The sequence below is a fragment of the Rhineura floridana genome, chromosome 22 (genome assembly GCF_030035675.1).
Source record: "Rhineura floridana isolate rRhiFlo1 chromosome 22, rRhiFlo1.hap2, whole genome shotgun sequence".
NCBI lineage: Eukaryota > Metazoa > Chordata > Lepidosauria > Squamata > Rhineuridae > Rhineura > Rhineura floridana.
Window position 1 is genome coordinate 19,472,393 of NC_084501.1, and position 25,775 is coordinate 19,498,167.

General features: G+C 46.9%; 1 protein-coding gene and 1 non-coding gene across 2 annotated transcripts in view; one reads left to right on the plus strand and one right to left on the minus strand.

The window, feature by feature from the left end:
• Positions 1 to 1,062: 1,062 nt before the first annotated feature.
• The window catches only part of LOC133374918 (5'-3' exonuclease PLD3-like), a 34,042-nt gene continuing 9,329 nt past the window's right edge, over positions 1,063 to 25,775 (minus strand). Inside the window, exons 4-14 of the mRNA XM_061606245.1 lie at positions 25,435 to 25,512; positions 22,760 to 23,041; positions 21,785 to 21,969; positions 19,903 to 20,086; positions 13,899 to 14,013; positions 11,377 to 11,504; positions 9,941 to 10,141; positions 8,092 to 8,231; positions 6,086 to 6,251; positions 4,170 to 4,269; positions 1,063 to 2,472 (exon numbers count right to left, since the gene is read on the minus strand). Of these exons, the coding sequence (XP_061462229.1) occupies positions 2,282 to 2,472; positions 4,170 to 4,269; positions 6,086 to 6,251; positions 8,092 to 8,231; positions 9,941 to 10,141; positions 11,377 to 11,504; positions 13,899 to 14,013; positions 19,903 to 20,086; positions 21,785 to 21,969; positions 22,760 to 23,041; positions 25,435 to 25,512 (1,770 nt within the window). The 3' untranslated portion in view covers positions 1,063 to 2,281. The remainder of the gene's footprint in view (positions 2,473 to 4,169; positions 4,270 to 6,085; positions 6,252 to 8,091; positions 8,232 to 9,940; positions 10,142 to 11,376; positions 11,505 to 13,898; positions 14,014 to 19,902; positions 20,087 to 21,784; positions 21,970 to 22,759; positions 23,042 to 25,434; positions 25,513 to 25,775) is intronic.
• Positions 16,122 to 16,312, plus strand: LOC133375254 (U2 spliceosomal RNA). The gene has a single exon (XR_009760112.1). It is a non-coding gene; the product is annotated as a U2 spliceosomal RNA (small nuclear RNA).

The following is a 25,775-nucleotide window of genomic DNA, read 5'->3' on the forward strand; positions in this document are numbered from 1 at the left end:
ACTGCCAGTCAGTGTAGACAATACTGAGCAGCTAGGTGGACCAATGGCGTCTCAATATAAAGCACCTTCCTATGAGTTATATCCAACTAAGCCCTACTCTGCATAGACCCACTGAAATCAATGAATCCGTTCATTAACTTCAAGGGGACTACTCTGAGTAGAACTAGCATTGAATACAATTCTACATTTTATTTATTATTTTATTTATTTACTAAATGTATATCCTGCCCTTCCTCCCACAAGGAGTCCATGTTCCTATGGGAGCTGACTATATTTCCCCTGGGTTTTGGGAGAAGCACTCTGCACATCATCAGAGGCCATACACGTGTTTGCTTTTTTTTAAATGAAGCATTTTTAACTTTTAACCTTCTGGAAGCCATCAGGAATGAAACTGGTTTTAGCAGGTGTGGGGAATCTGACCCTCCACGTGGCAGCTCACCCATCATCCCATTGGCCATGCTTGCTAGGATAGGACTGATGGGAGTTGTCGTTCAGCAACATCTGAAGGGCCAAAGATTCCCCAGACCTGCCCTGTGGGTTCCATGCCCTGCTGTAAAACAGTGTGTAAAACTAAAGGCGCTCTTCCAGACAGTCACTATTTTCAGAGGGGAAACAAATTCAGGTTGCGCAGTACAGTTGATCGGCAGCTCTTGAGCAACAAACTCGCTTCATGAAAATATTGGACTTTCTGTGATAAGGAAAGTGACAGTTCCATGCACTGGAAAGTGTGGGATAACGCTTTGATGCAATGTTGCTTAATACCTCCCTGCAAACAGAACAGGATGTATGCTCAAAAAAATGTCTGGAAGTGCCCTAAAACAACCACATACTGCTTCCCTGTTCGTTCTTCTTCAAATTTTGCACTGCAAGCTCCCCAGGGTAGGGATCCACCCTCTAGTACTCTATAAAGCACCATGACCGTACACATGGATAGCACAATGTCAATTATAATAAAAGTGAAGCATAAAAAGTAGTTGGGTGTGCAATCAAGATATAAAGAATGAAAAGCTGCACACATAAACCAACTTTTGACACTTCTTTATTAAAACACTTGTAATATCAAAAATAAACTCTGCCAAGGAAAGCAACATAGCAACCCCCCCTTTCCTCTCCCACCCAACCCAATAGAATTTTTCATGCACCCAAAGAGGGTGAATTCTCTTACTCATGACTGTTTAAGGCTCCTACAGATTTTAGGCTGCAATGCTATTGCAACTTCCCTGGGAGGAAGCCCTCTTGAACGCAGCGGGACTTAATCCCGTGTAGACATACGTAGGATTTCAGCGTAAGGCACATCACTCCCCGTCCCAAACACACTCCCTGAGTTAATATAGATATATATATTTAAATAAACCTACTTGAGGACCTTTTCCCTGCCTCACTAATTTCCAGCTAATTTCTGATTTCCACCTGATTTCCCTGCCTCACTGATTTTCCTTTATACACAATTTTAAAAAAGCAATATCACCATCCTTAAAGAAAACCTATACACTGCTGCATAGCTTATATCTTTAAAAGAAATGCACACACATCCATGCCCCTGGAATAAAAACACCTAGAGGATTGCAGCTATGTGAAACCAGGCCACAAGGCTGGCTGGATCCTTTCTAAAATTCTGTGCCCACCTCCAGCACCAGCAGAAAATGCACTTCACTTCAGGCCCAGTTGTCCCTTCCCTTCAGAGTTAGTACACACCGCATCAACATGCTGCTGATCAACACCACACATTCAAAGCCCTCTGGTGTCATTTTACCAGTCATGGCTCCTCTTTCCTGCCGCCCCCAAAGAATCCGGGGAAGTGTCATTCAACAAGAGTGCTGAGAGCTGTCAGGAGATCCTTCACCAAGGACCGTTCCCAGGATCCTTTGGGGGAAACCATGACTCTTAAAGTGGTATAAGGGTGCTGTATAGGTGTGATGTGGATGTGACCAAATTTCAGGCCAAGCAACATGGGGCGAGTGAGGCAGCCGACACTGCTGTTCTCTCCCTGCTGGGCAGCTTGAACCTAGAAAATATTAGCTTCGGAAACAAACAGAAGAAATACTGGGATGTAAACATGCTTCCTTTTAAGGCAGGTGTGGGGAACTAGCCTGAGGGCTGCACTGCTTCATGGGTAATCTGCCATGTGCCAGTGGTGAGTGGGAGCAAGAATAAAAATGGGTGGAGAGACTGGTGTGGCTCTTAGTTCTGGGTACATATACACACACACCTCTCTCCAGCCACGCCATGCGTTTGTTACGGGTGCTGGGAATTTGTAGCTCACTGAGGGGGAAACCACCGTTCACTTCTTGGCGCACTCCTGGCGGCGGCTGAGCGGCACTACGTAAGGAGAGGTCCAGTCCCGGATAAACACTTCCTCCAGCTGCTGGCGCAAGGTGGGTCCTGAGGCTCCTGCGGCAGCCTCGCTCTGGTTGATGACCAGTCCCACGCCTGCAGTGTTGGTGAAATAATCTTCGGACCAGTTGGAGGTACCTGGCAAAGAGGGGAAGACACACACAATACACTGTGGATTAGAGGCTTCCTGTGTGGCTGGTTGGCTGCAGAGTCCAAAGTGGAGGAAGCAGCCCAGGAAGTGGCACTGGAAATATTCATAGGCGGGATCAAGAACTTGGAATGTAACTTGTTTGGAGACTTTGGTAAGAAGCGACTACTAATTCTAATCATCATCATCTAGTGTTGCCTGTGCGATTCCTGCATCATCATCATCATCACCATCAACTAGTGTTCCCTGCATGCTTCCTGCCTGCTCAACCTGTAGATCTGGGGTGGAGAGCATTTAGTGGGAGTTATCCTTCAGTGGGAGTCAACCAGAAGCAGGTTTCAAGGGTCAGAGTCTGCCAGACCTGAGAGAGCTCATGGGGAAGGCAGCTGTTGAGCTAACAGCACCCTGAGGATCATAGAGAGCAGCCTTATCCTGAATCAGCCCATTACTCCATCCAGCTTAGAATTGTCTAGGCAGTGGAGGAGGGGGGTATAATCTGGAGTCACTGATCAGATATATCTTTCTGATAATACTGGAGCAAGGGTGGGAAACCTTTTTCAGCCCGAGGGCTGCATTCCCTTCTGGGGGTCAAATGCCAAGGGAGCCAGAGACAAAAGTGGCTGGATCAATGCATGTACAATTCTGTCTTTATACAGTAGGTTTGCTTCTACACACACACGCACATTCTTTTTTTTATCTTCCCTCTGGGGGCATGATCAGAGTTCAAGGACGTATTCCAGGCAGTCAAAAACACTCCTGGAGGTTGAGAAGTAGGGCCGGTGAGGGGCGTGGCCTAGGGAGAGGGGGTGTGGCTGAGGAGGGGCGTGGCCTGGGAAGAGCTAGAGCCTGAAGGCCCGCTGGAGAGGACTGGGGGGCCACATTTGGCCCGCTGGAGAGGACTGGGGGGCCACATTTGGTCCCCAGGACTGAGCTCCCCACACCTGCTGTAGATCAACAGTTTACCACCCAAGGTATCTTTAAACGCTACATAAATGCCACACATTTAAAGCACATGACTTCCTCCAAAGGCTCCTGGGAACTGTCACTTGTCAAGGGTGCTGGGTATTGTAGCTCTGTGAAAGGCAAACCTCAGTTCCCAGGATTCTTTGAGGGAAGCCACATGGTGCGCCCACAGCAGATGCCTTTGGTGCTCTGACAAGGAAAGGGACCCTGCCAAACTACCCTATTGCTTCCTTCTGCTTAGGGAAGGGGAGAAGGGCAAAATACAGTCCAGGGGGGAGGTCCAGAAGCAGAAGAACAGTTTAAACACATCCAACGCACATTTAAACCACGTGACTGCTCCCAAAAGAATCCTTGGAACTGTGATTTCTCCCCACAGAGCTACAGTTTCCCAGTACCCCTAACAAACTACAGTTCCCAGGATTCTTTGGGGGAAGTTATGTGCTTTCAATGTGCGTCACATGTGCTTTAAATGTACGGTATGGATGACGTGCCCTGCAGTCTGTGCCGAAAGACGGCCAAACTACGCCTGATGCTAAATGCGTCTTTGCATCTAATGGTGCTAATGCAAGATTCCCCACCTCCTCTCTGCCCCAAAGAAAAAGAAATACTAGCTTAGAACCACAAGAGTTGAAAGTGATTTCAAAGGTCATCTAGCAGAATCCGGGCTGCCCCCTCAGTGAACTGCTAGGGGTAGGAGCATGAGGGACAGGCATGGCCTACATACCGATGTAGGCCAGTCGATCTGTCACCATGTACTTGTTGTGATTGACGTGAGCATAAGGGATCGGTGGTTGCTCTCCCTCCGAAGGAACGACAAAGAGTTTCTGAAAAGAAAAAGGAGTTGTCTCCTAGTGGGTGGTGCCAGCTCTGTGCCCTCCACCCAAACCCAAAAGTCTGTTCACTTCTTTGCAAACTGACCACTGCAGGCATCATTAGGTGGGAACTGTGTGGTGTAGGGCGCACTCCAGATGTTGCCGAACTACAACTCCCATCAGCCCCAGCAAGCACAACCAATGGCCAGGGAAGATGAGAGTTATAGCTGAGCAAACATCTGAAGGTCCAAAGGTTCTCCACACCGGGGGTAGTGGTTAGTGCTGGACTTATGTTCAATACACATCATACGTTTAGAGCTTTAGAGGATGCTGGGAACTGTAATTAACCCCTCACAGAGCTACATTTCCCAGCACCCTTAACAAACTACAGTTGCCAGGATTCTTTGGGGCTTTAAATGCATGGTGTGTATTGCAGCCTAAGAATGAGATACTTGTTTTCAAATCCTCACTCCACTATGAAGCTCTCTGGGTGACTTTGGGCCAGTCATATTCTCTCTCTCTCCCTCACAGGGTTCTTGAGAAGAAAAAATTCACCAGAAGAACCACTTGAGCCATCCTGAGCTCGTTGGAGGAATGGTGGTTTTTTAAAAAACAAACACGTAATACATGATAAACAGAGACTCCTCAATACCAGCGCAAGAGTGCCCCTCCAGACAGCAATGGTGCAATAACATTGGGAAAGTGTCGCAGAACAACAACGTGGAATGATGTATGAATGGTGCAGTATAAATCTGACTCTAATGCACTTTTATTGCATCCGTGATTTGTTGCAGAATACACCCACAACAACACCAAAACTGGGCCAAGTTCAAGGTTCTGGTTTTGGTGTACAAGGCCCTATGCAGCTTCGGACCAGGATACCTGAAAGGTCTTCTTACCTCTTACATACCCAGTCAGTTACTGTGCTCTGCAGGTAAGGGCCTTCTGCAGTTACCATCTTATCAAGAGGTCCACTCTGCACAACATAGGAAGCGGACCTTTAGTGTGGGGGCACTGACCCTTTGGAATTCACTGCCTTCAATATTAGACAGGGGCCATCTTTGTTATCTTTTCAGTACCTACTGAAGACCTCTTTCAACAAGCCTTTTAAGAAGAGACCTTATCCCAGTCTGCGTCTGTGTTGGAATTGCTTTTTAAGATGTTTGTAAAGCTTTTTTAAAAAAGAGATGTTTTTAAGATGTTTTGTTCTAATATGTTTTAAAAGATGTTTCATCTTAATATGTTGTAAAGTCTTTTGTTTTTAAGATGTTTTAAAGTGCTTTTAGTGTTATTGTTTGCTGTCCTGGGCTCCTTCTGGGAGGGAAGGCGGGACATAAACGTAATAAATAAAATAATAAGGAAATAAAAACGAAACAAAGCAATCCAACACCAATATGGAGGGGGGGGCTGTCCTACCTGGAGTCATGGGGGATTGAGTCTGGGATCTTCTACATGTAAGCCACTCTGCCGGTGAGCTGTGTGACACCATTAGCTGAGCTGCCTTACATACTGGGCAGGGCCACTGGTCCATCCGGTCCAGTTTGGGGCAGCTCTCCAGAAACTAGAGCATGAACAGCTTCAACATAAGAGGAGCCCTGTGGATCAGCCCATCTGGTCCGAGCATCCTGTCCTCACAGTGGCCAACCAGATACCCCAGTGGGAAGTCCACAAGCACGGCCCGAGTGCGACGGCAACTCTCTCCTTCTGCGGTTTCCAGCAACCGCTGTTCAGGAGCATCCTGCCTCCGACAGTGGAGGGAGCTCCTGAGGGGATCAAACATCCAAGCCAAAGGCCCCTCGTCATCAGCAAATGCTCACTGAAGACTCACCACTTCAATGGGGCAATGCAGTGGCTCGTAGCTGAGGATTCTGAGGGACGTCAAGAAGACGAACATCGTGGACCTCGAGTGTTGCCAGCAGCTGATCAGGAGATGCACCTTCACCTTTCTGTCACAGGCCGCAGAGCGCAAAGCATCATCAATGACTGGCCAGAACCTACAAGCGCCAGGCCAAGCACCACATTGTTATTATTGTTGGAATGTAAGTGGTTCAACTCCAACTTGTGGGTTGAGGCTGCATGGGGCTAAAGGCGTAGCTAGAGAGGAGACCTCTTGGTTGCTAGGCTATACCTGTCCTTTGATCTCCTGCTGTCCCTTCCTGCTAGACTGATATGCAAGGGATGTTGATCTCAGTTCCTTCCCTCCTTCCAGTCTTCTTCTTTTTCGAGAGGGGAGCAGACATCTTTCCTTTGTCTCTCCCTCTCATCCAGCATGAGGGCCAGCACTGGGATCAGTGCTCGCTGCTCCAACTTAGCTAGTTAGCTAGATATAGAACTCTTTCCTATCAAACATGTACTTCCAGAATAAAGTAGTTATTTCTTATTTTAAAGCTTAAAGTCTCTGTCTGACTAATTTGCAGGGAAGGTAGAATCTTAGCAAAGATTCAAACACACATACACAAGCTCGCTCAAAACTCTCCGTTCCGCTATGCAACTCTGCAGGGTCCTACAGGACATTGGGCCCAGTGTCCTATAATTATACAGGGGGGGCAGGGAGAACCTTTGGTCCCCAGCCACCAGTGGAGGCTGGTCTATGAGGGCAAATGGGGCACTGCCCCACCAACCTGGCTGGCCTCAGCCAGTCCCCACCTGCCTGCCTTCTTCCTCCCAGCCTGGCCTGGGGCAGCTGTGCTCTGATTGGCTCTAGCTCTGCCTATCATTGGCTCTGGCTCCACCTACTGACGGTTTCCCGGCCTTCTGCCCTACCAGTCCCAAAGGGACCAGCCACCATTGCCAGCAACCCAAGGCTGGTGGCGTCCCTACAAAGTGACTGAAACTAGTTACCCATGCCTGTCTTAAATGTTTCATTGGTTCCTCTTAGTTTTAAGGATGACGGTTCTATGTATATTTAGTTTTTTATGCATTTGTTCTTAATTGGACAGCCCCAGCCAGCATAGCCAATGGTCAGGGATGGCAGGCGTTGCAGTCCAGCATCAACTGGAGCAGGGGGTCCCCAAGCGTGGTCTGTGGACCACCAGGGCTCCACAGGCGTCATTCAGGAAGTCTGCGGTGGGTCTACATTCAATATTAATACTGATTTTTTAATTGTATTTTTGTGGCTTCTTTACACCCCCTTATATTAGGAACACAGGACGCTGCCTTCTACTGAGTCAGATCATTGTTCCATCTAGCTCAGTATCATCTACACTGACTGGCAGCGGCTCTCCTGGGTTTCAGGCAGGGGTCTCTCCCAGCCCTACCTGAAGGTGCCACTTAGGGCTGGGACCTGCATGCAAAGCAGGTGCTCTGCCACTGAGCGGCGGTCCTTGTCCTAAATTGTATTGCATTTTACGGAATTCAAATTGCAATACAATACAATACAATACAATACAAGAAATAAGAGAAGAAATGAAAATGCAATTAAAAACCAATCAGCATCTAGCACAGTGCATTGGAATTGCTACAACGGGCAGAAAAAAGTCATTTAAGTGGTCCACCAAGACCCCCAGCAAGTTTCAAGTGGTCCGTTGGGGAAAAATGTTTGGGAACCACTGATGTTTTACTAAATAAATAAAATAGAAGTGCCCTTCAAAGGCTTAACTGCCTTGTGTTTGACTGTCAGGCCACAGGAAGAAGCTCATTACAAATAAAACAACACTCCATTATTTTCATACTCCATTATTTCTCTTTCGGAGGCTTTACCTCTTTAGTTTGATTCCAATTTCTGTGTGCCTTTTTAGTGCCATTTCCCTCAATCTTTGTAAGGCACTTTGAACATCAACCATGTGGAAAGGTGGAGTGCATTTCAAAGCAAACAAAAACATTCCTCAGTCCTACCTTTTGGGCTTGCAGAATATGCACTGGGGCTCATAGTCCATCACGGAAATGTAGACAAAGTGCTTTGCATCCTCTATGGTGCTTACAATGGCCGTGAGATCAGAGATTCTGCCCGTTGAGCAGAGGGCCGGCGGAGAGCTCTGGAAAGCAGAGAATCAGAGAGCTTGGAAAGGTATCAAAAAGGGACAGCCCAAATGATGAAAGGGGCTGGAGCATGGTGCAACATTTGAGGCCTCTCAGTTTAGGAAAAAAGCAAGGAGGGAACGTGACAGAGGTGTGCAAAACAATACAGTTTCAGTTGTGGCTCCCCATCTCTGGAACGCACTCCCCAGTGAGGTCTGCCTGGTGCCTTCATTGACATCTTTTCGGTGCCAGGTCAAGACTTACCTTTTTACCCAGGCATTTGATAGACTGAGATGATGATATTTTATATTAACATGCTACCAAAGAATTCTGTGGCTGTTGTTGTGGTGGTTCAAGTGGTTGTTACTTTGTTTTACTTTTATGGTATAAACTTTTGTTTTTAACTATGCTGTAAATTGCTTGGAGACCTTTGAGTAGCACCCGACTAATGCACCCAATTAATAATAATAATAACAATAAGACGCACTATGGTCGCTGGTCACATCCACGTCATACATTTAAAGCACTTCTACTCCACTTTAAACAGTCATGGCTTCCTCCAAACAATTCTGGGAAGGGTAGTTTGTGAAGGGTTCTGAGAGTTTTACGAAACCCCCTGTCCATTCCCCTCACAGAGCTACAATTCCCAGAGTTCCCTGGGAGGAGGGATTGGCTTTTAAACCACAGTTGGCAGTTCAATTCGTTCATCCAAACAATCCTGAGCAAAAAAAAATTAATGTATTCAGAATTTTACAAGCCGCTGTATTAAATTTACTTTAAGAAAACATCAAAAGACTGACACAGTAGAATGTGAAGTGTTTAGGTTATTTTTTCCCAACAGTTATGATCTTCACGGTTAAAGGCCTAAAGGGTACAAAAATACATGCAAGAGAATGAACTTGAAAAAGAACTAGAATCATTCTCGAAGGTACTACCCCTTAATTCAAGTTCAGTTCACCTGGCAATTATGAAAACTACTTTCAGGTGCACTTCAGATACTTGTGAACTAATTCAGTGAACTTGGTGAAAGTGAGCTAGTTCATTCCAAGTCCTGCTAGAATGCACCCTGATTTAAGAGTGGCTCCATAAATAACCTTACCCTAAACTGCTAAAATGTGTATTCCCTTTAACTTCTGTGTCACTGAGGTGATAATGGTAGCTGTTAACAGCCCTTAATAGGCATTAACTTCCATCCCTCTTTTACTTGCGTTAACTCACTAATGGTAGCCATTAACATTAATTTACTCTCCCTTGTTTTTTTAAAAAAAGTTTAAAAATTACAGCAGTCATGTCTACAGTCAGCAGCACAGTCTGTCTCAATTATGTCTGCTTAAAATATGCTTCAAGTAATTTCTCTTGCCTTTGTCTCTTAAAGTTGCTTAATTCATCTGCTGTTTGCTTAGATCAAAATAAAGTGAAAACAGACTTGATGGGCAATTCTCTGCCTAACTGAAATTTAAATAGAAAAACAAAGGGACCACCGGTAGAAAGAATTGACAGCAAGAGTATAAATGTCATGAACAATGATGTCAATTTTCGAAGGAAAATAAACAATCTGAAAAAGGAAAATGGTGGATCAGAACCACCAGCTGGTCCAACGGGATGAAAAACAGACCAGAATGAACAAGTGGACCTCACCCTTACTGTCCATCCAGTGGCCCACAAAAGGTTACCCGGGTGAAAAAGCGGCCCTTGAGCTAAAAAACATTCCCCGCCCCTGACTTACCGACAGATACAGCTGAGCGCCAGTACCGTTGAGGTGCAGCTCCAGGGGATGAGTCAGGCTGGACTCGGCTGCAAGGCCCGCTGGCCACGCTGCAGGGATGGAAGCCCCTTCTTTTCCCAGCATCCTGTATATGGCAAAGATTCGGTGCAGGTCCCTAGCTATGCAGCTACAGTTGTACAACAGGGCACCCAGCTCTTTAACCTGTAACAAGCAGGACGAGGTGAGAGCGCCTGGAGATACACAATTTCCCTTGTCTCTGTCTCTTTAAGTTGCCTGATTCATCTGCTGCTTAAGTAATCCCTTAGATCAAAATAAAACAGACTTGATGGGCAATTATCTGCCTAATTTAAATAGGAAAACGAAGAGGCAACTGGTAGAAAGAATGACAAGGGGAAAAAATCACGGACTGGAAATAGCAAATAGTTGGAGATATGTCTCCAACGCTCCAGCCCAGGGGTGGGAAGCCACAAGCCCAGGGGCAAAAGACGGCCCTCCAGGCCTCTCCAGCTGGCCCTCGGAACTCCCCTAGGCCACCACCCCTCCCCACCGCTTAACATAGTGGTCTCTAAGGGGCATGTGGCAAGGTTACAAGAGATACAAGAAAGATAAAATCAGTTAAAATTAACCATAAAATCAGAAAACTTACTTAAAAATGCCTGCTGAAATAAAAAGGCCTTCACCAAGTGCTGGAAGTTCAACGGGGATTTGTGTGTGTGTGTCTCTGATCTCCGACGGGAGGGAGTTCCACAGAAGTGGGTCCACAGTACTGCTCACAATACACAGCTCCTGGCTGGCCCTCAGGGAGCCAGCGTTGCTCGGTCTGCGCTACTAGCCACTGTTAGGGACAGGCGAATCTGCCCATTTCGGTTTCCCACTTCTTCATTCTTCTGTTCAGTTCTCTGCATTTTCCCACCACTTTGTGATTCATTTTTTAAAGTCCTCATAAAACTACATCATCCTTTGAGCATGACTTTTCTCATATGTTTGAATGCAAATTTGCCTATTATGCGCACTTTTGTAGAGCCATTTCCCCAAACATAATGTGTTTTTGGCATGCTGTTTTCACTAATGTACGTGTATACGTGTTTTTGCACATATTACTTGGCTGGAGACCTGCAAAATTTGGAGATGGGCGAATTTCCAAGGATGGCTGCGTTTCAGTTTGCCGATTGTTTCAGAGGTCAGGTAGGTTCACCTTTGAATGTGGACTAAATCAAATGTCTCCCCATCTCTAGCCGCCAGCACTGGCAAGTGAGCCCTCCAGGACCCACGGACAAAAGTGTGGGCCCCAAAGAGTGCTCAAACCTGATCTGAATCACATTGCTTTCCAATGTGTGGGACCTCCACCCCCTTGACAGTCTACAGAGTATATACACACAGTGAGCAATTATCCCTCTGCCTGCCCTTTGGAACCTGATCTCCCACTCCCTCAGTACCTGAGTGAGCGAGCGCCAGTCCATGTTGGCGCTGCCGATGTAGATATGCTTCTGATCCACCACCCACAGCTTTGTGTGCAAGACCCCTCCCGTCAGGCTCTTCATGTCCACGTACCGCACATCTGCGCCTGTGGGAGGAAGGTGCAAGAACTGAGCTATGCTCCTAACTTAACTCTAGCCAACCCCTTCCACCTCCCCATCAATTGTAGGATGGCTAACAATATTTCTTAATATAAGCAGCATTTAGGTCATCATCATTTGCACAGTGTGTTGCAGGCATCATCTTATTGTAATCCTTGCAACCACCCTGCAAGGTAGCATGATGGAAACAGGAAAGCTTAAACCAGGTCACAGCATTGGTCCCCCTTGCCCAGTGTCCTCAGCTCTGACCAGAAGCGGCTCTCCAGGATCCCAAGCGGTAAAGGTCTTCCACGTCACTTTCTGCCTGATCCTTTTAAACTGAAAATGTAAGGGACTGAACCTGGGACCTTCTGCATGCAAAACAAATGTTATTCCACTGAACCAATGCAGCCTCCCCAGTATTACCACCATACTGCAGATGCGCCATAGGAACATAAGAGGCTGCCTCGTAGTGAGCCAGACCGTTGGTCCACCTAGCTCAGTATTGTCTACACCGACTAGCAGCATCTCTCCAGGATTTCAGACTGAGGATGTTCCCAGCCTCACCCCGTTACCCTGGCCTTCCAGGGCTGGCACCAGACTGCAGTGGGCCCTCAGCAGCGGAGGTACAGCATGCTGGCATGCTAATGCGGCGACATGGGAAGTGGCACAGCTGGGCCTATTTTAAGCCCATGCCGGTGGGGGGAGGGGGGTTGCTTGGGAGGGTAGCTCCCTCTCCACAAGCCATGCCAGCATTGTGTTGTGAGGTGGGTCCAATGCTAGCATGGATTGCAGAACAGGACCTACAACTACCCATCCCCAGCAGCAGGGGCCCCTCTCTGCCACAGGGGCCCTTGGCCAGTGCCCAACCTGGCCGCCCTCTGGTGCCAGGCCTGCTTTTGACACCTGAGATGTGTGTTTTCTGCAGGGCTGTGGAGTCGGAGTCGTGGAGTCGGAAGCAATTTTGGGTGGTCAGAGTCAGTAGAAATGTACCGACTCAGACTTCAAAATAAAAACTTTCATTGGAATTTAGGAAAGTTTTCTTGTTCAGAAATTTTAATCAAATAAATATATTTTATGTTCTATCAATCTAGCCTGATTATTCACGTGGTGGTGATGGAATGCCTTGTGCTACCATTTTACTACAGTAAATTTGTTATTACTAGTTAATATACATTTGCCATTTATGAAGGAGGCGGAGGCGGACAGTAGAAAAATAGAGGAGTCGGAGTCGAAGGTCTGGCGTACCGACTCCACAGCCCTGGTTTTCAGGACCCACTCTATTCCTGCGACTGTCTTTTGTTTTAACAGTTTTGAATACTGAACTTTAAATTCAACTGGAATGGATTCAAAAGAGGCTGCCAACTTGGATGGCTTTACAAGAGGATTAGACAAATTCATGGAGGAAAAGGCCATCAATGGCTACTAGCCATGATGGTGATGCTCTGCCTCCACAGTGAGAGGCAACGTCCCTCCAAATACCAGTTGACGGAAACCGCAGGAGAGGAGAATGCTCTTTGCACTCAGGTCCTGCTTGCAGGTTTCCCATGGGCAACTGGTTGGCCACTGTCAGAACAGGAAGCTGGACTAGATAGGCCATTGGCCTGATCCAGCAGGCTCTTCTTATGTTCTTAAATCGTTGTAAACCACCCTGAGTCCTGCTTCAGCAAGTAAAGTGATAACAATAATGATAGTTATAATAATAACAATAAAAATCATACCTGAATATATCAGGATTGAATCTCCTGCATACAAAGCAGATGTTCCATCCCCAAGCTACAGGCCTTTTCCTGACTTGGTTGAGAATTACAGCACAATCCAACCCAAGATTTACCTGGATGAGAGTTTGGATTCCATGGATCTTGGGCTTCCCCAGCCAAGGCAGGATATGCCAGCGTAAGTCCTTCACCCTGGCTGAGCTGGAGTCCAGCGTAGGTCCCTCACCCCAGCTCAGCCAGGGCTCACCTGGCAGAACAGAAGTTAGCGCAAGTCCCCCAAAAGGGGTGTTCTGTGGGCATGGTGGGCACATGGCAGGGCAAGGAGAAACTGACACCAAGGACAGACCTATTCCAACCCCTGTTCAGCTAGTCTAGAGCACTGTCCTTCAGTGGTGGGTCCCTAGATGTTGTCGGACTATAACCAGCCAGCTTAGTTAACGGCCAAGAACGATGAGAGTTGTAGTCCAACAACATCTGGGGGTTTTGTCTAGTGGGATCATTGACCTGATCCTACAGCAGGGCTTGTTTTTTGTTTCAAGACAACCAGGAAAGGCCTATGAGACCATATAGAATCCTCTGCAATACACAGGGTCTCCCACAGAAGATGTGCACGACCTCCTTGGCAGACAGATGGATACAGAAAGGGTTCAAACTTGTTCAGAACCGCTCTAGCTAACACATTACCATGGCGGACCAGCTCATCCATTTCATTCTTCGATATCTGGGCGCTGTTGACAGCAATACTGAGCTTCACCCCACGAGAAGGCAGACCCCGCAACGACTCAAATACAGCCTTGCCCTGCAGAACAACAAACACGCTTTGTATCTCGCTACATGGAATCTACATATGGATCAAGAAGCGGGACAGGCCGTACGTTGTCGCTGCGGGGAGAAGGCTTCTGCTCAAGCTTCTAGCCAGCTAGCCATAACTTTTTCCAAGACACTCCATTGGATTCCATGTTACTTACGCAAGAGCGCCAAGTCAACTGTTTCTGCACAACCTGAATTTGCCGGGATGTGATCGAATCCCACCTGAAAATGGTGACAGCCTGGAAGCGCCCAGAATCGGAACAAACACTTAATAAACACCAGACATGTTTATGCAAGCAAATCAGAATAAATGCTGAATAAACAGGTTGCCTGGAGGAGCCTTATTCTTACATAGCAGTGGTGGAGTTCCTTTGGTCCTCCAGATGTAGTTTGACTACAATTCCCATCATTCCTAACCATTAGCCACACTGGCTGGGCCTGATGGGAGTTGTGGTTCGGCAACACCTGGAGGGGCACAGGTTCCCCACTTCTGATAAATAAATGGGAAGTGCATATTCAGTGAGCTTCATCTGTATTCATCACTACTGACTTTCAGGAGGAATTTACCCAGGCAGCATTTGACGGCTGAAGGGGGTGGCAACCTGAACATCACTAATGAAAGAAAGTTTTTAACTGTAATTTAAAATATTTTGTGCTTTAGGATATTTCTAACCGTGTTTTTACAATGTTTTTAATTGTAATTGTGACTGGGAACGTTTTTAACTGTTTTCAGAAAGCTTTCGTTTTTCTTGTTAAATTGTTTTGCTTCTGTTTCCTGTCTTGGGCTCCTTCAGTAGAAAGGGCGAAATATAAATTCAAAAAATGAATTAACACATTAATAAAAATTCAAAGGCTTTTATGGCACTGAATACCAATTGTTGGGGGGGGGAGGCAGCAAGGCATGGTCCCCAATTTTGTGCCTTGCTTGTAGGGATGGGTGAGAATTTCGATTCAGTTCACATTTCAAGCAGAATTTATCAAATTTGCAGTTTCCGAAGCAATAGAACTGAAACGCAGCCATCCTGCAAAATTCGCATTTAGTAGAATTTTTGGATGCAATTCGCCAACTAAACAACATTTACAAAAATTGACATAATGGGGGAAGTGTGCATAAAAATGAATACATGAGTGAAGATAACATGCAAAAAGGCATGAAATGATGAGGAATGGCTTGCAAAAATGTGTTCCTTTGTCAAAACTGCCTACAAAAATGTGTTTATTTGGAGAAATTTGCACTAAAATGGTGGAAAATTTTCATAAGGATTTTAAAAAAAAACCCTCACTGATCGCTGCAGAGTTGTAGAGAACTGAATTTAAGACAGGAAAACTAAGAAACTGAGAGAACCGCTACAGACAGATCTTCCCATCCCTGCTTGCTTGTGAACTTTCCAGAGGGATCTGGATTGGAAAAATGATGAACGGAGAGAACCAAAACTGACAAATGCTTCCATCCATATTCAGGACACAGTTGTACATTTCATGTTCAAAACAAAGATGAAAGGGTGGGCGAAAGCAATCCTTCAAGTAAAGCATCTTGCTGCTGAGGGGTTTCAAAGTTAATCTGTGAAGCCAGATAAACTTACATGCTAAACATTGCTTTTTTAACATCACAATGTTTTATGAGAAATATTTTTTTTGCGAAATACCCATTTACCAATAAGCACGAATGTTAATGTAAGTTAATGCTTGGCTTCCACATTGGGGTTTTTTGCAGGATGCTCTCCAGAGAACAGAAAACTATCCGAGTGAAACTCTGGGGCCCTCTGCTGGCATGCAGAGAGTTAACATGGCACACTGCGCATGCCAGGTAAGTGGGCGTGTTTATGCAAATATCATGCGAATGGCTGTCAGAAGAAGCAGAGGGACCGCTGTGAAATTGACGAGGTTGAGAAAAACCCCACTTTTTGAGATTAAACTGTCATAAAGAGGCTGGTGAGCTGCAGTGTGGAAACAGGCACATTATCGGAGTACTTTTTGTGGAATTAGAAACGGTATTGATTCTGATGGCGTGCCGAGCTCTTTGGCGCATGCATGTGCCCTCGTTCAGCCCACAACCCATCGGAAAAGGTGTGCCCGGTGTGTTTCGTACCATCCGGTATCGCTTCTCGGCCTTTTGGCTAAGATCAAGTGTAGTATCTGTTCTTATCAGTTTAATATCTGATATGTCCTCTATTTGAGGACTATATATTAAATGGATTTTTGGAACTGGGAGATGGAATAGGGGCTTGCTCCATCCACTCCACGCATCGACCTGGTATTGCAGTACCTCCAGGAACGGTGCACCTCCCCTCGGGGGGAGAATATTGCTGGTACCAAAAATAGATAAAAAGAACTGGACTCTCCCCAGAAATATAACCTATAAACCTGCCCTGCACTGATAGTCAGACCATTTGGTCCATCTTGTTCAGTACTGTTTACACTGACTGGCAGTGGCTCTCCAGAGTGTCAGACACAAGTTTTTCCCAGCTGCAGATGCTCTGCCATCAAGCTGTCATTCTTCCTCTAAAAACAAAGCAAGACTCTTCACTTCAATGCAAAGGACATGCCATGCACATGGGAAAAAGTAACCAATGACATATATTTTGCCCATTTGAGCAAAGGGGCAGGGCCTCACCAACCTCAGTCTGCTATCAGCCAGCCTTCACACATAACTCATGGCCAGGGGGTGGCCCTGCCTATCACTTTTCTACTCCTGCATCTCAGTGTTGTCCTTTAGATCTGCCTGCCATTACTTCCATCTCCACCTGCAGTTAAGCTCCCTGCCTTCCACCCCACCAGTCCCAACGGTCACCAGCTGCCACTGGCCATCACCCTTTTATTTATTATTTATTTTATTTAAAATACTTATACCCCGCCCTTCTTCCGAGGAACTCAGGGCAGCTCACAATTAAAACAATAAACAATCAGAAAAACCAATATACATGTTAAAAACAATTAAAAATAGATTAAATCAAAATAGATTAAAACTATAACATTTTCAGTTAAAAGCCCACCTAAATAAAACAGTCTTCACCTGGGCGCGAAAGGATGATAGCGAGGAAGCCAACCGAACCTCGCTAGGGAGGGAATTCCACAATCTAGGGGCAGCCATCGAAAAGGCCCTATTCTGTGTCTCAGCAAGAAGAACTTGCGAGAAAGATGGAATAGTAAGGAGGGCCTCACCGGATGATCTTAAAATCCGGACAGGTTCATAGAGGGAGACACGGTCTAACAGATAGCCTGGACCTAAGCCGTATAAGGCTTTATAGGTCAAAACCAGCACTTTGAATTGTGCCCAGAAACAGATTGGCAGCCAGTGGAGCTGGTATAGCAAAGGAGTAGTATGTTCTTTGAACCCAGCTCCAGTTAACATTCTGGCCGCCGCTCTTTGTACCAATTTAAGTTTCCGAGCAGTCTTCAAGGGCAGCCCTACGTAGAGCGCGTTACAGTAGTCTAATCGGGATGTAACTAAGGCATGTGTTACCGTAGTCAAGTCTGACAGGTCAAGGAACGAGCGCAGCTGGCGCACTAATCTTAATTGAGCGAAGGCACTCCCGGCCACAGCAGAGACCTGCGCCTCCAAGCTCAAAGTCGAGTCCAGGAGTACTCCCAAGCTGCGAACTTGAGATTTCAGGGGGAGTGTAACCCTGTCCAGCACAAGTTGAATCCCTATTCCCTGATCCGCCCTCCGACTGACAAGGAGCACCTCTGTCTTGTCAGGATTTAGTTTCAGCTTGTTCGTCCCCATCCAGTCCATCACCGATACCAGGCAGCGGTTTAGGACCTGGATGGCTTCCTTGGTTTCATTAGGTGGAAAGGAGGAATAGAGTTGGGTGTCATCCGCATATTGGTGACACCGAACCCCAAAACTCCGGATAACCTCTCCCAGCGGTTTCATGTAGATATTAAATAGTATAGGGGACAGGACTGAACCCTGGGGGACCCCATAGGTCAATGGCCAAGGGGTCGAGCAGGTATCCCCCATAACCACCTTCTGGGTTCGCCCCTCTAGGAAGGATCGGAGCCACCATAGCACCATGCCTCCAAGTCCCATCCCAGCGAGGTGACCCAGGAGGATACCATGGTCGATGGTATCGAAAGCGGCTGAGAGATCCAGTAGAACCAACAGGGACACACTCCCCCTGTCCAGTTCCCTGCATAGGTCATCCACCAACGCAAACAAAGCCGTCTCAGTCCCATAGCCGGGCCTGAAACCAGATTGAAATGGATCTAGATAATCCGTCTCATCCAAAAATCTCTGGAGCTGGGCGGTTACCACTCATTCTATTATCTTGCCCAAGAAAGGCATATTGGAGACTGGATGATAATTACCTAATAATGAGGTAATTTCCGTGGCAATGAACTCTGTAAGTCAATTAAGCACTCAGCCAAAAAAGAAAACACACACATACGCACACCTTTCTTTTGTCTCACCTGAATCTATTGCCACTTAATTGCTAGCATTATGCGCAAGGCAGCAAAAATGCTCTCTGTTCACTTTCTTTGCACTGAAAAGCGTGGAATGAAAAAATGATTAACAGGAAGACATATGGACACTTCAGAAGCAAATCAGGATGAATAAGGGGAAATGTTGGTTGTCGTATAACCATCCTGCAAACAAAGGGGAGGAGCCATAACTCAGTGACACAGCATCTGCTTTGGACGCAGAAGATCCCAGGTACAGTCCTTGTCAGTATCTCCACGCAGGGCTGGGAGAGCCGCCTATCTGAAATCCTGGACAGCCGCTGCCAGTCAGTGTAGACAATACTGATCTAGGTGGACCAGTGAGTCTGACTCAATGTAAGGCAGCTTCCAAAATAAAAATTAGGGTGAGAAATTCAAATCAGTCTGCTTTTCAAGCCGAATCTATCAAATTCGCACTTTCCAAAACAATCTGAGAACCAAAACTCAGCCGTCCTTCGAAATTCAGTTAATTGATTTTTGCGATGCAGTTTCCCAACCAACGTTTACAAAAACGGCTCCGTTAGGGGAAAGGGCACAAAAATGAATGTACGAGTGAAAATAACATACAAAATACATTATACGATGAGAAATCGCTTGCAAAACGCTAGTCAAAACTTCCTACAAAAATATGTTTATTAGGAGAAATTCTCACTAAAATGCTGGAGAATTTTCATGAGGATTAAAAAAACAACCCTGCAAATTGCTGCAGAAATGTGGAGAACAGAATTTCAGATTTGAAAATTGAGAAGTAGAGAACTCCGGAACTGACAGGCCTTTCCATCCCTAGTAAAGAGTGAAGACAGGGCAGTTCCAGAGTCTCACTATTTTCAGGCGGGATTCAGCCACACAGCAGCAAATTCAGGTTACCCAATCAAAGTTAATTTGGAGCTCTTGCACAATAACTCTGCCCACCCCGTCCCCTCATTGGATACTTTGCGACAAGGAAAGTAAGAGGGAGTGCACTGGGAAGCGTGGGAGAACAATTGCCTGGTGTGTTGTTGTATAACCTGCCTGCAAAAAAATCAGAAAAAATTCTCAACAAATAGCCTCCCTGCAAACCTTGTGCAAATTGGGATGAATGATTAATAAACAGGGTTGCTTGAAAGTGTCCATAGTCTAACCTCCCTGTAAGCTGGAAGCACGCACAATCTAACCTCTCTGCAAGCTGGAAGCACCCACAGTGTAAACTCCATGCAAGCTGGAAGCCCCTGTAGTCTAAGTTCGCCACAAGCTTTCTGCAAGCAAATCAGGATGAATGCTCCCTAAATAGGTCATCTGGAAGTGCCCACAGTTGAACCTCCCCACATGCAAATCAGGATGAATAAATAAGTATGTTGTCAGGAGGAGCCATAGCTCTCTACGTTAAGAGTTTAAGGTTGGTGGGAAACAGGGGCCTTAACACTTTCCCCATGGCTATGCCCTACAAGCCACTGACCTGCTTGGAAAAGGGATCCTGGATGTGAATATCGGAATCCCGGAGGGTGAAGTAGAAGGCTGCTATCTCCACGCTGCTGTTAGCTCCAGCCAAGAGGTCCATCCAGGCCTGGTAGATGGTTGGATGGTGAGGATTCAGTGATGCATAATCCAAGGTGATTGGAATGCTCTCCACCAGCACCACGCTAGAACCAAGAAGAAGAGAGAGAAGGAGGGAAAGGCAGGTTGGAGAGCCAGTGTGGTGCAATGGTTAGAGTGCCAGACTGGGGGTTGGGAGACCAGGGTTCAAATCCCTACTCAACTATGAAGCTCACTGGTTGTGACCTTGGAGACCAGTCTCTGCCTCTCAGCCTAACCTACCTCATAGAGTTGTTGTGAGGATGACATTGGGAGGGTTCCTTGGAGGAAAGGTGGGAGATAAATGTAATAATAAATAAATAAATCCCATGGATGCTTCGTTTCCTTTCAGAATCTCCTCCATCCCGTGTGTGGTGCAACAAAGGCGGTTAACTTTTGCCGCATTTGTTGTTGCTAGGATGGCAAAACTTTGCTTTGGGGTGATCTCCAGAGAGGGATGGGGGAGAATTCAGTTCTGTCTGCATTTTAATGCAAACCTATGTAATATGCATGTCCAGAAAAACAAAACATAGCATTTGAAATTTGTACTCTTACAAATTGAATTTTGCAATGCAAACACGAAGGGAAAGTGGGTACAGAAGTGCATATACTAGTGAAAATAACGTAAAAAATGAATTACGGCAGGGAACATTGCTTACAAAAACATGCATGTTGGGTAAAATTGCGTATAACAATGTGTCTTATGAGGAGAAATATGCACAAAAATGCGGATCAATTTTCAACAGAGTGTGTGTGGATATATATGTGAATGGATGAATGTGGTGCAGCTCTGACCCACCCACCTTTGGCATCACCCACCGCTGGCCTGCAACAGACTGCCCCCAAGGGCATGCGGCCCCTTGTGGGAGGAAAGGCTCCCTACCCCTGATCTTGCTCAACAGAGTATCCGCAATGCAGGGCACAACTACAGAAGGGGTGGGCAATCTTTTTCAGCCCAAGGGCCGCATTCCCTTCTCGGCAACCTTTCAAGGGCCACAGCGGTGACCGGGGCCAGAGGGAAAATAATAATAATAAATAATAAAATTTTATTTATGAGTCGCCTATCTGGCCGAGTTAACGGCCACTCTAGGCGACGTACATTGATACAATAATACAATATAAAAATCAATAAAACCCACAATCCATCCAAACACCACCCTTCCAGTTAATAACAGCATTAAAAACTAATCTACCCCAAAGATCCCGTAGGCCTGCCTGAACAGCCAGGTCTTCAAGGCCCGGCGGAAACCTATCAGGGAGGGGGCATGGCGAAGGTCAAAAGGAAGGGAATTCCAGAGGGTGGGGGCCACAATCGAAAATGCCATCTCTCTAGTCCGTACCAGCCTCGCTGTTTTAACCGGTGGGACCGAGAGAAGATCCTGTGTGGCTGATCTCGTCGGGCGGCATAATTGGTGATGCTGGAGGCGCTCCTTCAGATAAACTGGGCCGAAACCGTAAAGTGGGCAGAGCAACAAATGTAAACGTTACCTTTATATAGTGAGCTACTTTCTGTGCATGCTCACATCCCTGTCTCTATCCGGCATCCAGACAAGTAAGATCTGAGCTCAAGGGCACATTCCAGCCAGGCAAAAATACTCGGGGTGTGAAGGAGGACCAGTGAAAGATGTGGCCTGGGGACAGAGGGTGTGGCCTGGGAGAGTTCCAAGGGCCAGATAGAAAGGCTTGGAGGGCCACATTTGGGCCCAGCTCCCCATCCTTGAATCACAGCATCCCTGACAGATGGCCCTCACATGCACAGCCTTTACCTGCATTGAGTACTGCACTCCGCTGTCCCACTCCGCAGACTCAGGAAACCGCTCCATCTCCATGACCTGTATCCCATCAGCCCCAGGAAAGAGCCAGGGCTTCTGTGTTCCCATAAGAGCCAGCCAGCAAAGCCCAGGACAGGCAACAGGAGAAGGGAACAGACACCAGACCGAGACAGGAAACGCTAAAGAGTGGGGAGAAAGAGAAGGACATTATTTAGCAACATCGCCTCTCAATCAGGCCAACCACGGTGCACAGAGCTCTCTGAAGACCACCTGGCCCTGAGCTATTGCGTCCGTTGCCTCCAGCAAGAATTCTCAAAATCCTGGGCACCTCCCGACGGACTTTGTGTTGAGCGCCCATCCTGATTTGTTTGCAGGGAGTTTAGAGGAGACTGGTTATTTCGGAGCATAGCAAGCTGCCTTATACAGAGCAGGCGCTAAAAACAGTACAACCAAGAGACTTGCCTAATGTCAACGGACAGGGAGTTCCACAGGAGCGGTGCTGCTGCACTCAAGGATCGTTTCCTTGCCAAGTGTGGAACGAACTTGTAGAAGTGCCAGTTCTGCAGGTCAAAGTGGCCAATGACACTGATGACAGGATACAATCTAACCTCCGTGTGTGTTTAGAGCAAGCAAATCAGGATGAACGCTCAATAAATAGGTCATCTGTTATATCCTGGCCTGATCATTGAGACCTTCGGGGGAGCCTCTGTTGGCAGTACCCCCGGGGTAAGATGCACAGCTCATAACAACTAGAAGCCATGCCTTTAGGGCAGGTCCACACCATATATTTAAAGCTCCTCCAATGTACTTTTCAAACCCATGACATCCCCCTCGAAGAATCCTGGGAACTGTAGTTTCTTAAAGGTGCTGGGAATTTGTAGCTCTGTGAGGGGAAAACCACAGTTCCCAGGATTCTTTGGAGCTGAAGGGCATGGAGGTTAACAGTGCTTTGGGGTTCTCCCGAGGTACCTTGGTCCACTTTTTCGGGGTTCCTTCTGTTGGCAAAGCCGTCATCTTTGACTCCAAAGAGCTGGCCTTCTTACTGGTTGGTGTCTTGGACCTCGTGGTGACCCTTGTCCTGGTCTGCTTGCCGAGGGCCAAGTTCTCGTTTTCCACCATGCCTTGCAAGATGGCTGTCGCCTTTTCCGCCAGGGGCCTCGTCTTGGGGCTTCGCCGCTGAGGAGTCTTCCGTACCTTCAGCCTGGACCTTTTGTCTTTCACCTCTTCCGATTCGATAGTTGGTTCAGACACCTGGAAAAAGAAACACAGAGACAATGTTCAGAAAACCGATCTCGTTTTAACAGGCCAAGATACGAATGAGCCTCTACATGTAGCCCCTCTGAGCAAGCGAGCAAACCAACCAGGAAGTCTTCCATGGCCTACAGCAAGAGTGGGGAACCTTGTTCAGCCCGAGGGCCACTTTCCCATCTGTACAACCTTCCAGGGGCCACATGCTAGTGGTGGGCAGGGCTAGAGGGAAAAGTGGATGGTGCAAAGAATGTACATTTTACCAGTAATGCTGTAGGCTAGTTGCCACACACATTCACGCACCCCTCTCTATCCAGCCAAGCAAGAGGCATCATCAGAGTTCACGGACACATTCTAGCCAGGAAAAAAAAAATCTGAAGGAGGGTGCGGAGGGCTGCTGAGGGGTGTGGCCTGAGGAGAGTTTCAAGAGCCAGATAAAGAGGCCTGGAGGCCTGAGGTTCCCCACCAGAATCCAAACGGGGAAATCAGACGTAACAAGTTCAAAACAAGCCAGGATATTCAACCATGGTTGGAAGTTGGCTTTTTACTTTTTTACAGGCCACAAACTATACACAGACAGCATGGTGGACTGCTCATATACTCTGCAGATATCAGTTCCCCACTCTTCCAACAGAAATAGGTGGCAGAGAGATTGCTGTCATATTTTCCAACCAGGCTGGACACACATGCCTTAAGAGATGGGGGTGTAGTGGTCAGGAGTCGCAGAGGGCTGTAGACCCCTTCCTTTTTTGGAAGCAGGGTCAGCCAGACAGGTTCCTATGTATGAGCCAATCAGCATGAAAGGGGAGCATGTTAGCCACTGAGAGGAGTCCTTGTCGTTTTGTGCTGATTGGAGCCTATCAGAGTGCAAGGAGGTGAGTCAGCCACTGAAATACTCTTTTCAGTACCTAACACACAGCCTCTCCTTTCATGCTGATTGGTTCCTAGGAATGTCTGTTGCAGCGGAGGACAGCAAAGGAGATGAGGGAAAGTGGGAAAGGGGGCGTGGCTGTGAGGGGGCATGGCATGACCCTCATGAAGGGACTCTGCACTTCTGAATTTGCCACTGCACAACTGCTAAGAGAGTGGCCTCACTGGCAGAAATTCAGCTACTAAAGCTTTGCCTAGTATTCAGAAAAGCTTTCACCTGCTGAACGTATTTATTTATTTGGGACGCGAATATACCGTCTTTCAGTTTATACACTTCAAGTTCACGAGGTGGCTGAATTTTTGGCACTCACATAAAAACATAAGAACATAAGAAGAGCCTGCTGGATCAGGCCAGTGGCCCATCTAGTCCAGCATCCTGTTCTCACAGTGGCCAACCAGGTGCCTGGGGGAAGCCCGCAAGCAGGACCCGAGTGCAAGAACACTCTCCCCTCCTGAGGCTTCCGGCAACTGGTTTTCAGAAGCATGCTGCCTCTGACTAGGGTGGCAGAGCACAGCCATCATGGCTAGTAGCCATTGATAGCCCTGTCCTCCATGAATTTGTCTAATCTTCTTTTAAAGCCATCCAAGCTGGTGGCCATGACTGCATCTTGTGGGAGCAAATTCCATAGTTTAACTATGCGCTGAGTAAAGAAGTACTTCCTTTTGTCTGTCCTGAGTCTTCTTCATCCCCACCTCCTCCTCAGCAAACTTAGAGTTCTTAATGTGGGAGAGAGTCGCTAGGGTAGGCTTGCCTTTTAATCACCATTATAGGCTTGGTTTGCTTCCTCCAGCTTGGAGCTTGGATTATTCGAGTGGAGAGGGGGTGGAAGAGAAAGAGAGAGAGACACACACAGAGAGAAACCTGTACTGGTGTGTTGTAAATAAAATCAATAAAAGAATAATATATCTGAGGAAATATTCGAAGGGGGAAAATCCAGTGTCGAGGGAAAGTTACCAAAGTTCACAGCAAACAGGATTGCTCTGCAAATATGAATACTATGCAGACCATTGAAAAATCCAGCGCTAAATCTAAATTCAGCAGAATTCTCGCCGATCCCTAATGGCACAGCACCTACTTTACAAGCAGAAGGTTCTAGGTTGAATCCCCCGGCATCTCCAGATTGGCCTAGGAGAGACTCCCCACCAGAAACCCTGGAGAGATGCTGCCAGTCATTGTGGACAATACTGAGCTAAAATAGACCAGCAGTCTCTCACTCAGTATAAGGCAGCTCTCAATGGGTTGTTTCCAACATAGCTCTACTCAGGCCCACTGAAATGGATGAGGGTAAGTTAGGCATCTCCATTAATTTGAATGGGTCTACTCTGAGGAGGACTAACATTGGCTACAACCTGACGTTCCTAACGGGATATGGAGGAAGATGTCAAATGTTCCCTCAGATGGCTAGACTTAAAGAAGGCCCCGGCTGTTGTTTTTCTTTTCAAAATCTTCACCTAACCCTGCTTACCTCCTCTGCCCTATTTTGGTGTGGAGAAGGTTCCTCTTCCTGTGGCACGTCCAGTCTCCTCAGCCTGACAAAGGGGAACTGAAAAAGAAAAGGGATGGATGTCTTTTATCATGTTTAATGCACCCAGCTGCGGCAGCCATCTTTGTTGCCTTCTTGTGCAAGGGGCTATGCGTGTGCATCCCTGCCATCAACCAAGATGGTGGCAGGGGCATCAGCACCTTAGGGAAATCTCAGCCACCATCTTGGTTAATGGTAGCCCTGCATGAGCAGTGCGTGCAGCCACAAAAGATAGGAAAGACAGGTAGGTGGAGCCAGCGAACAGGCGGGCGGCTTGCAAGCTC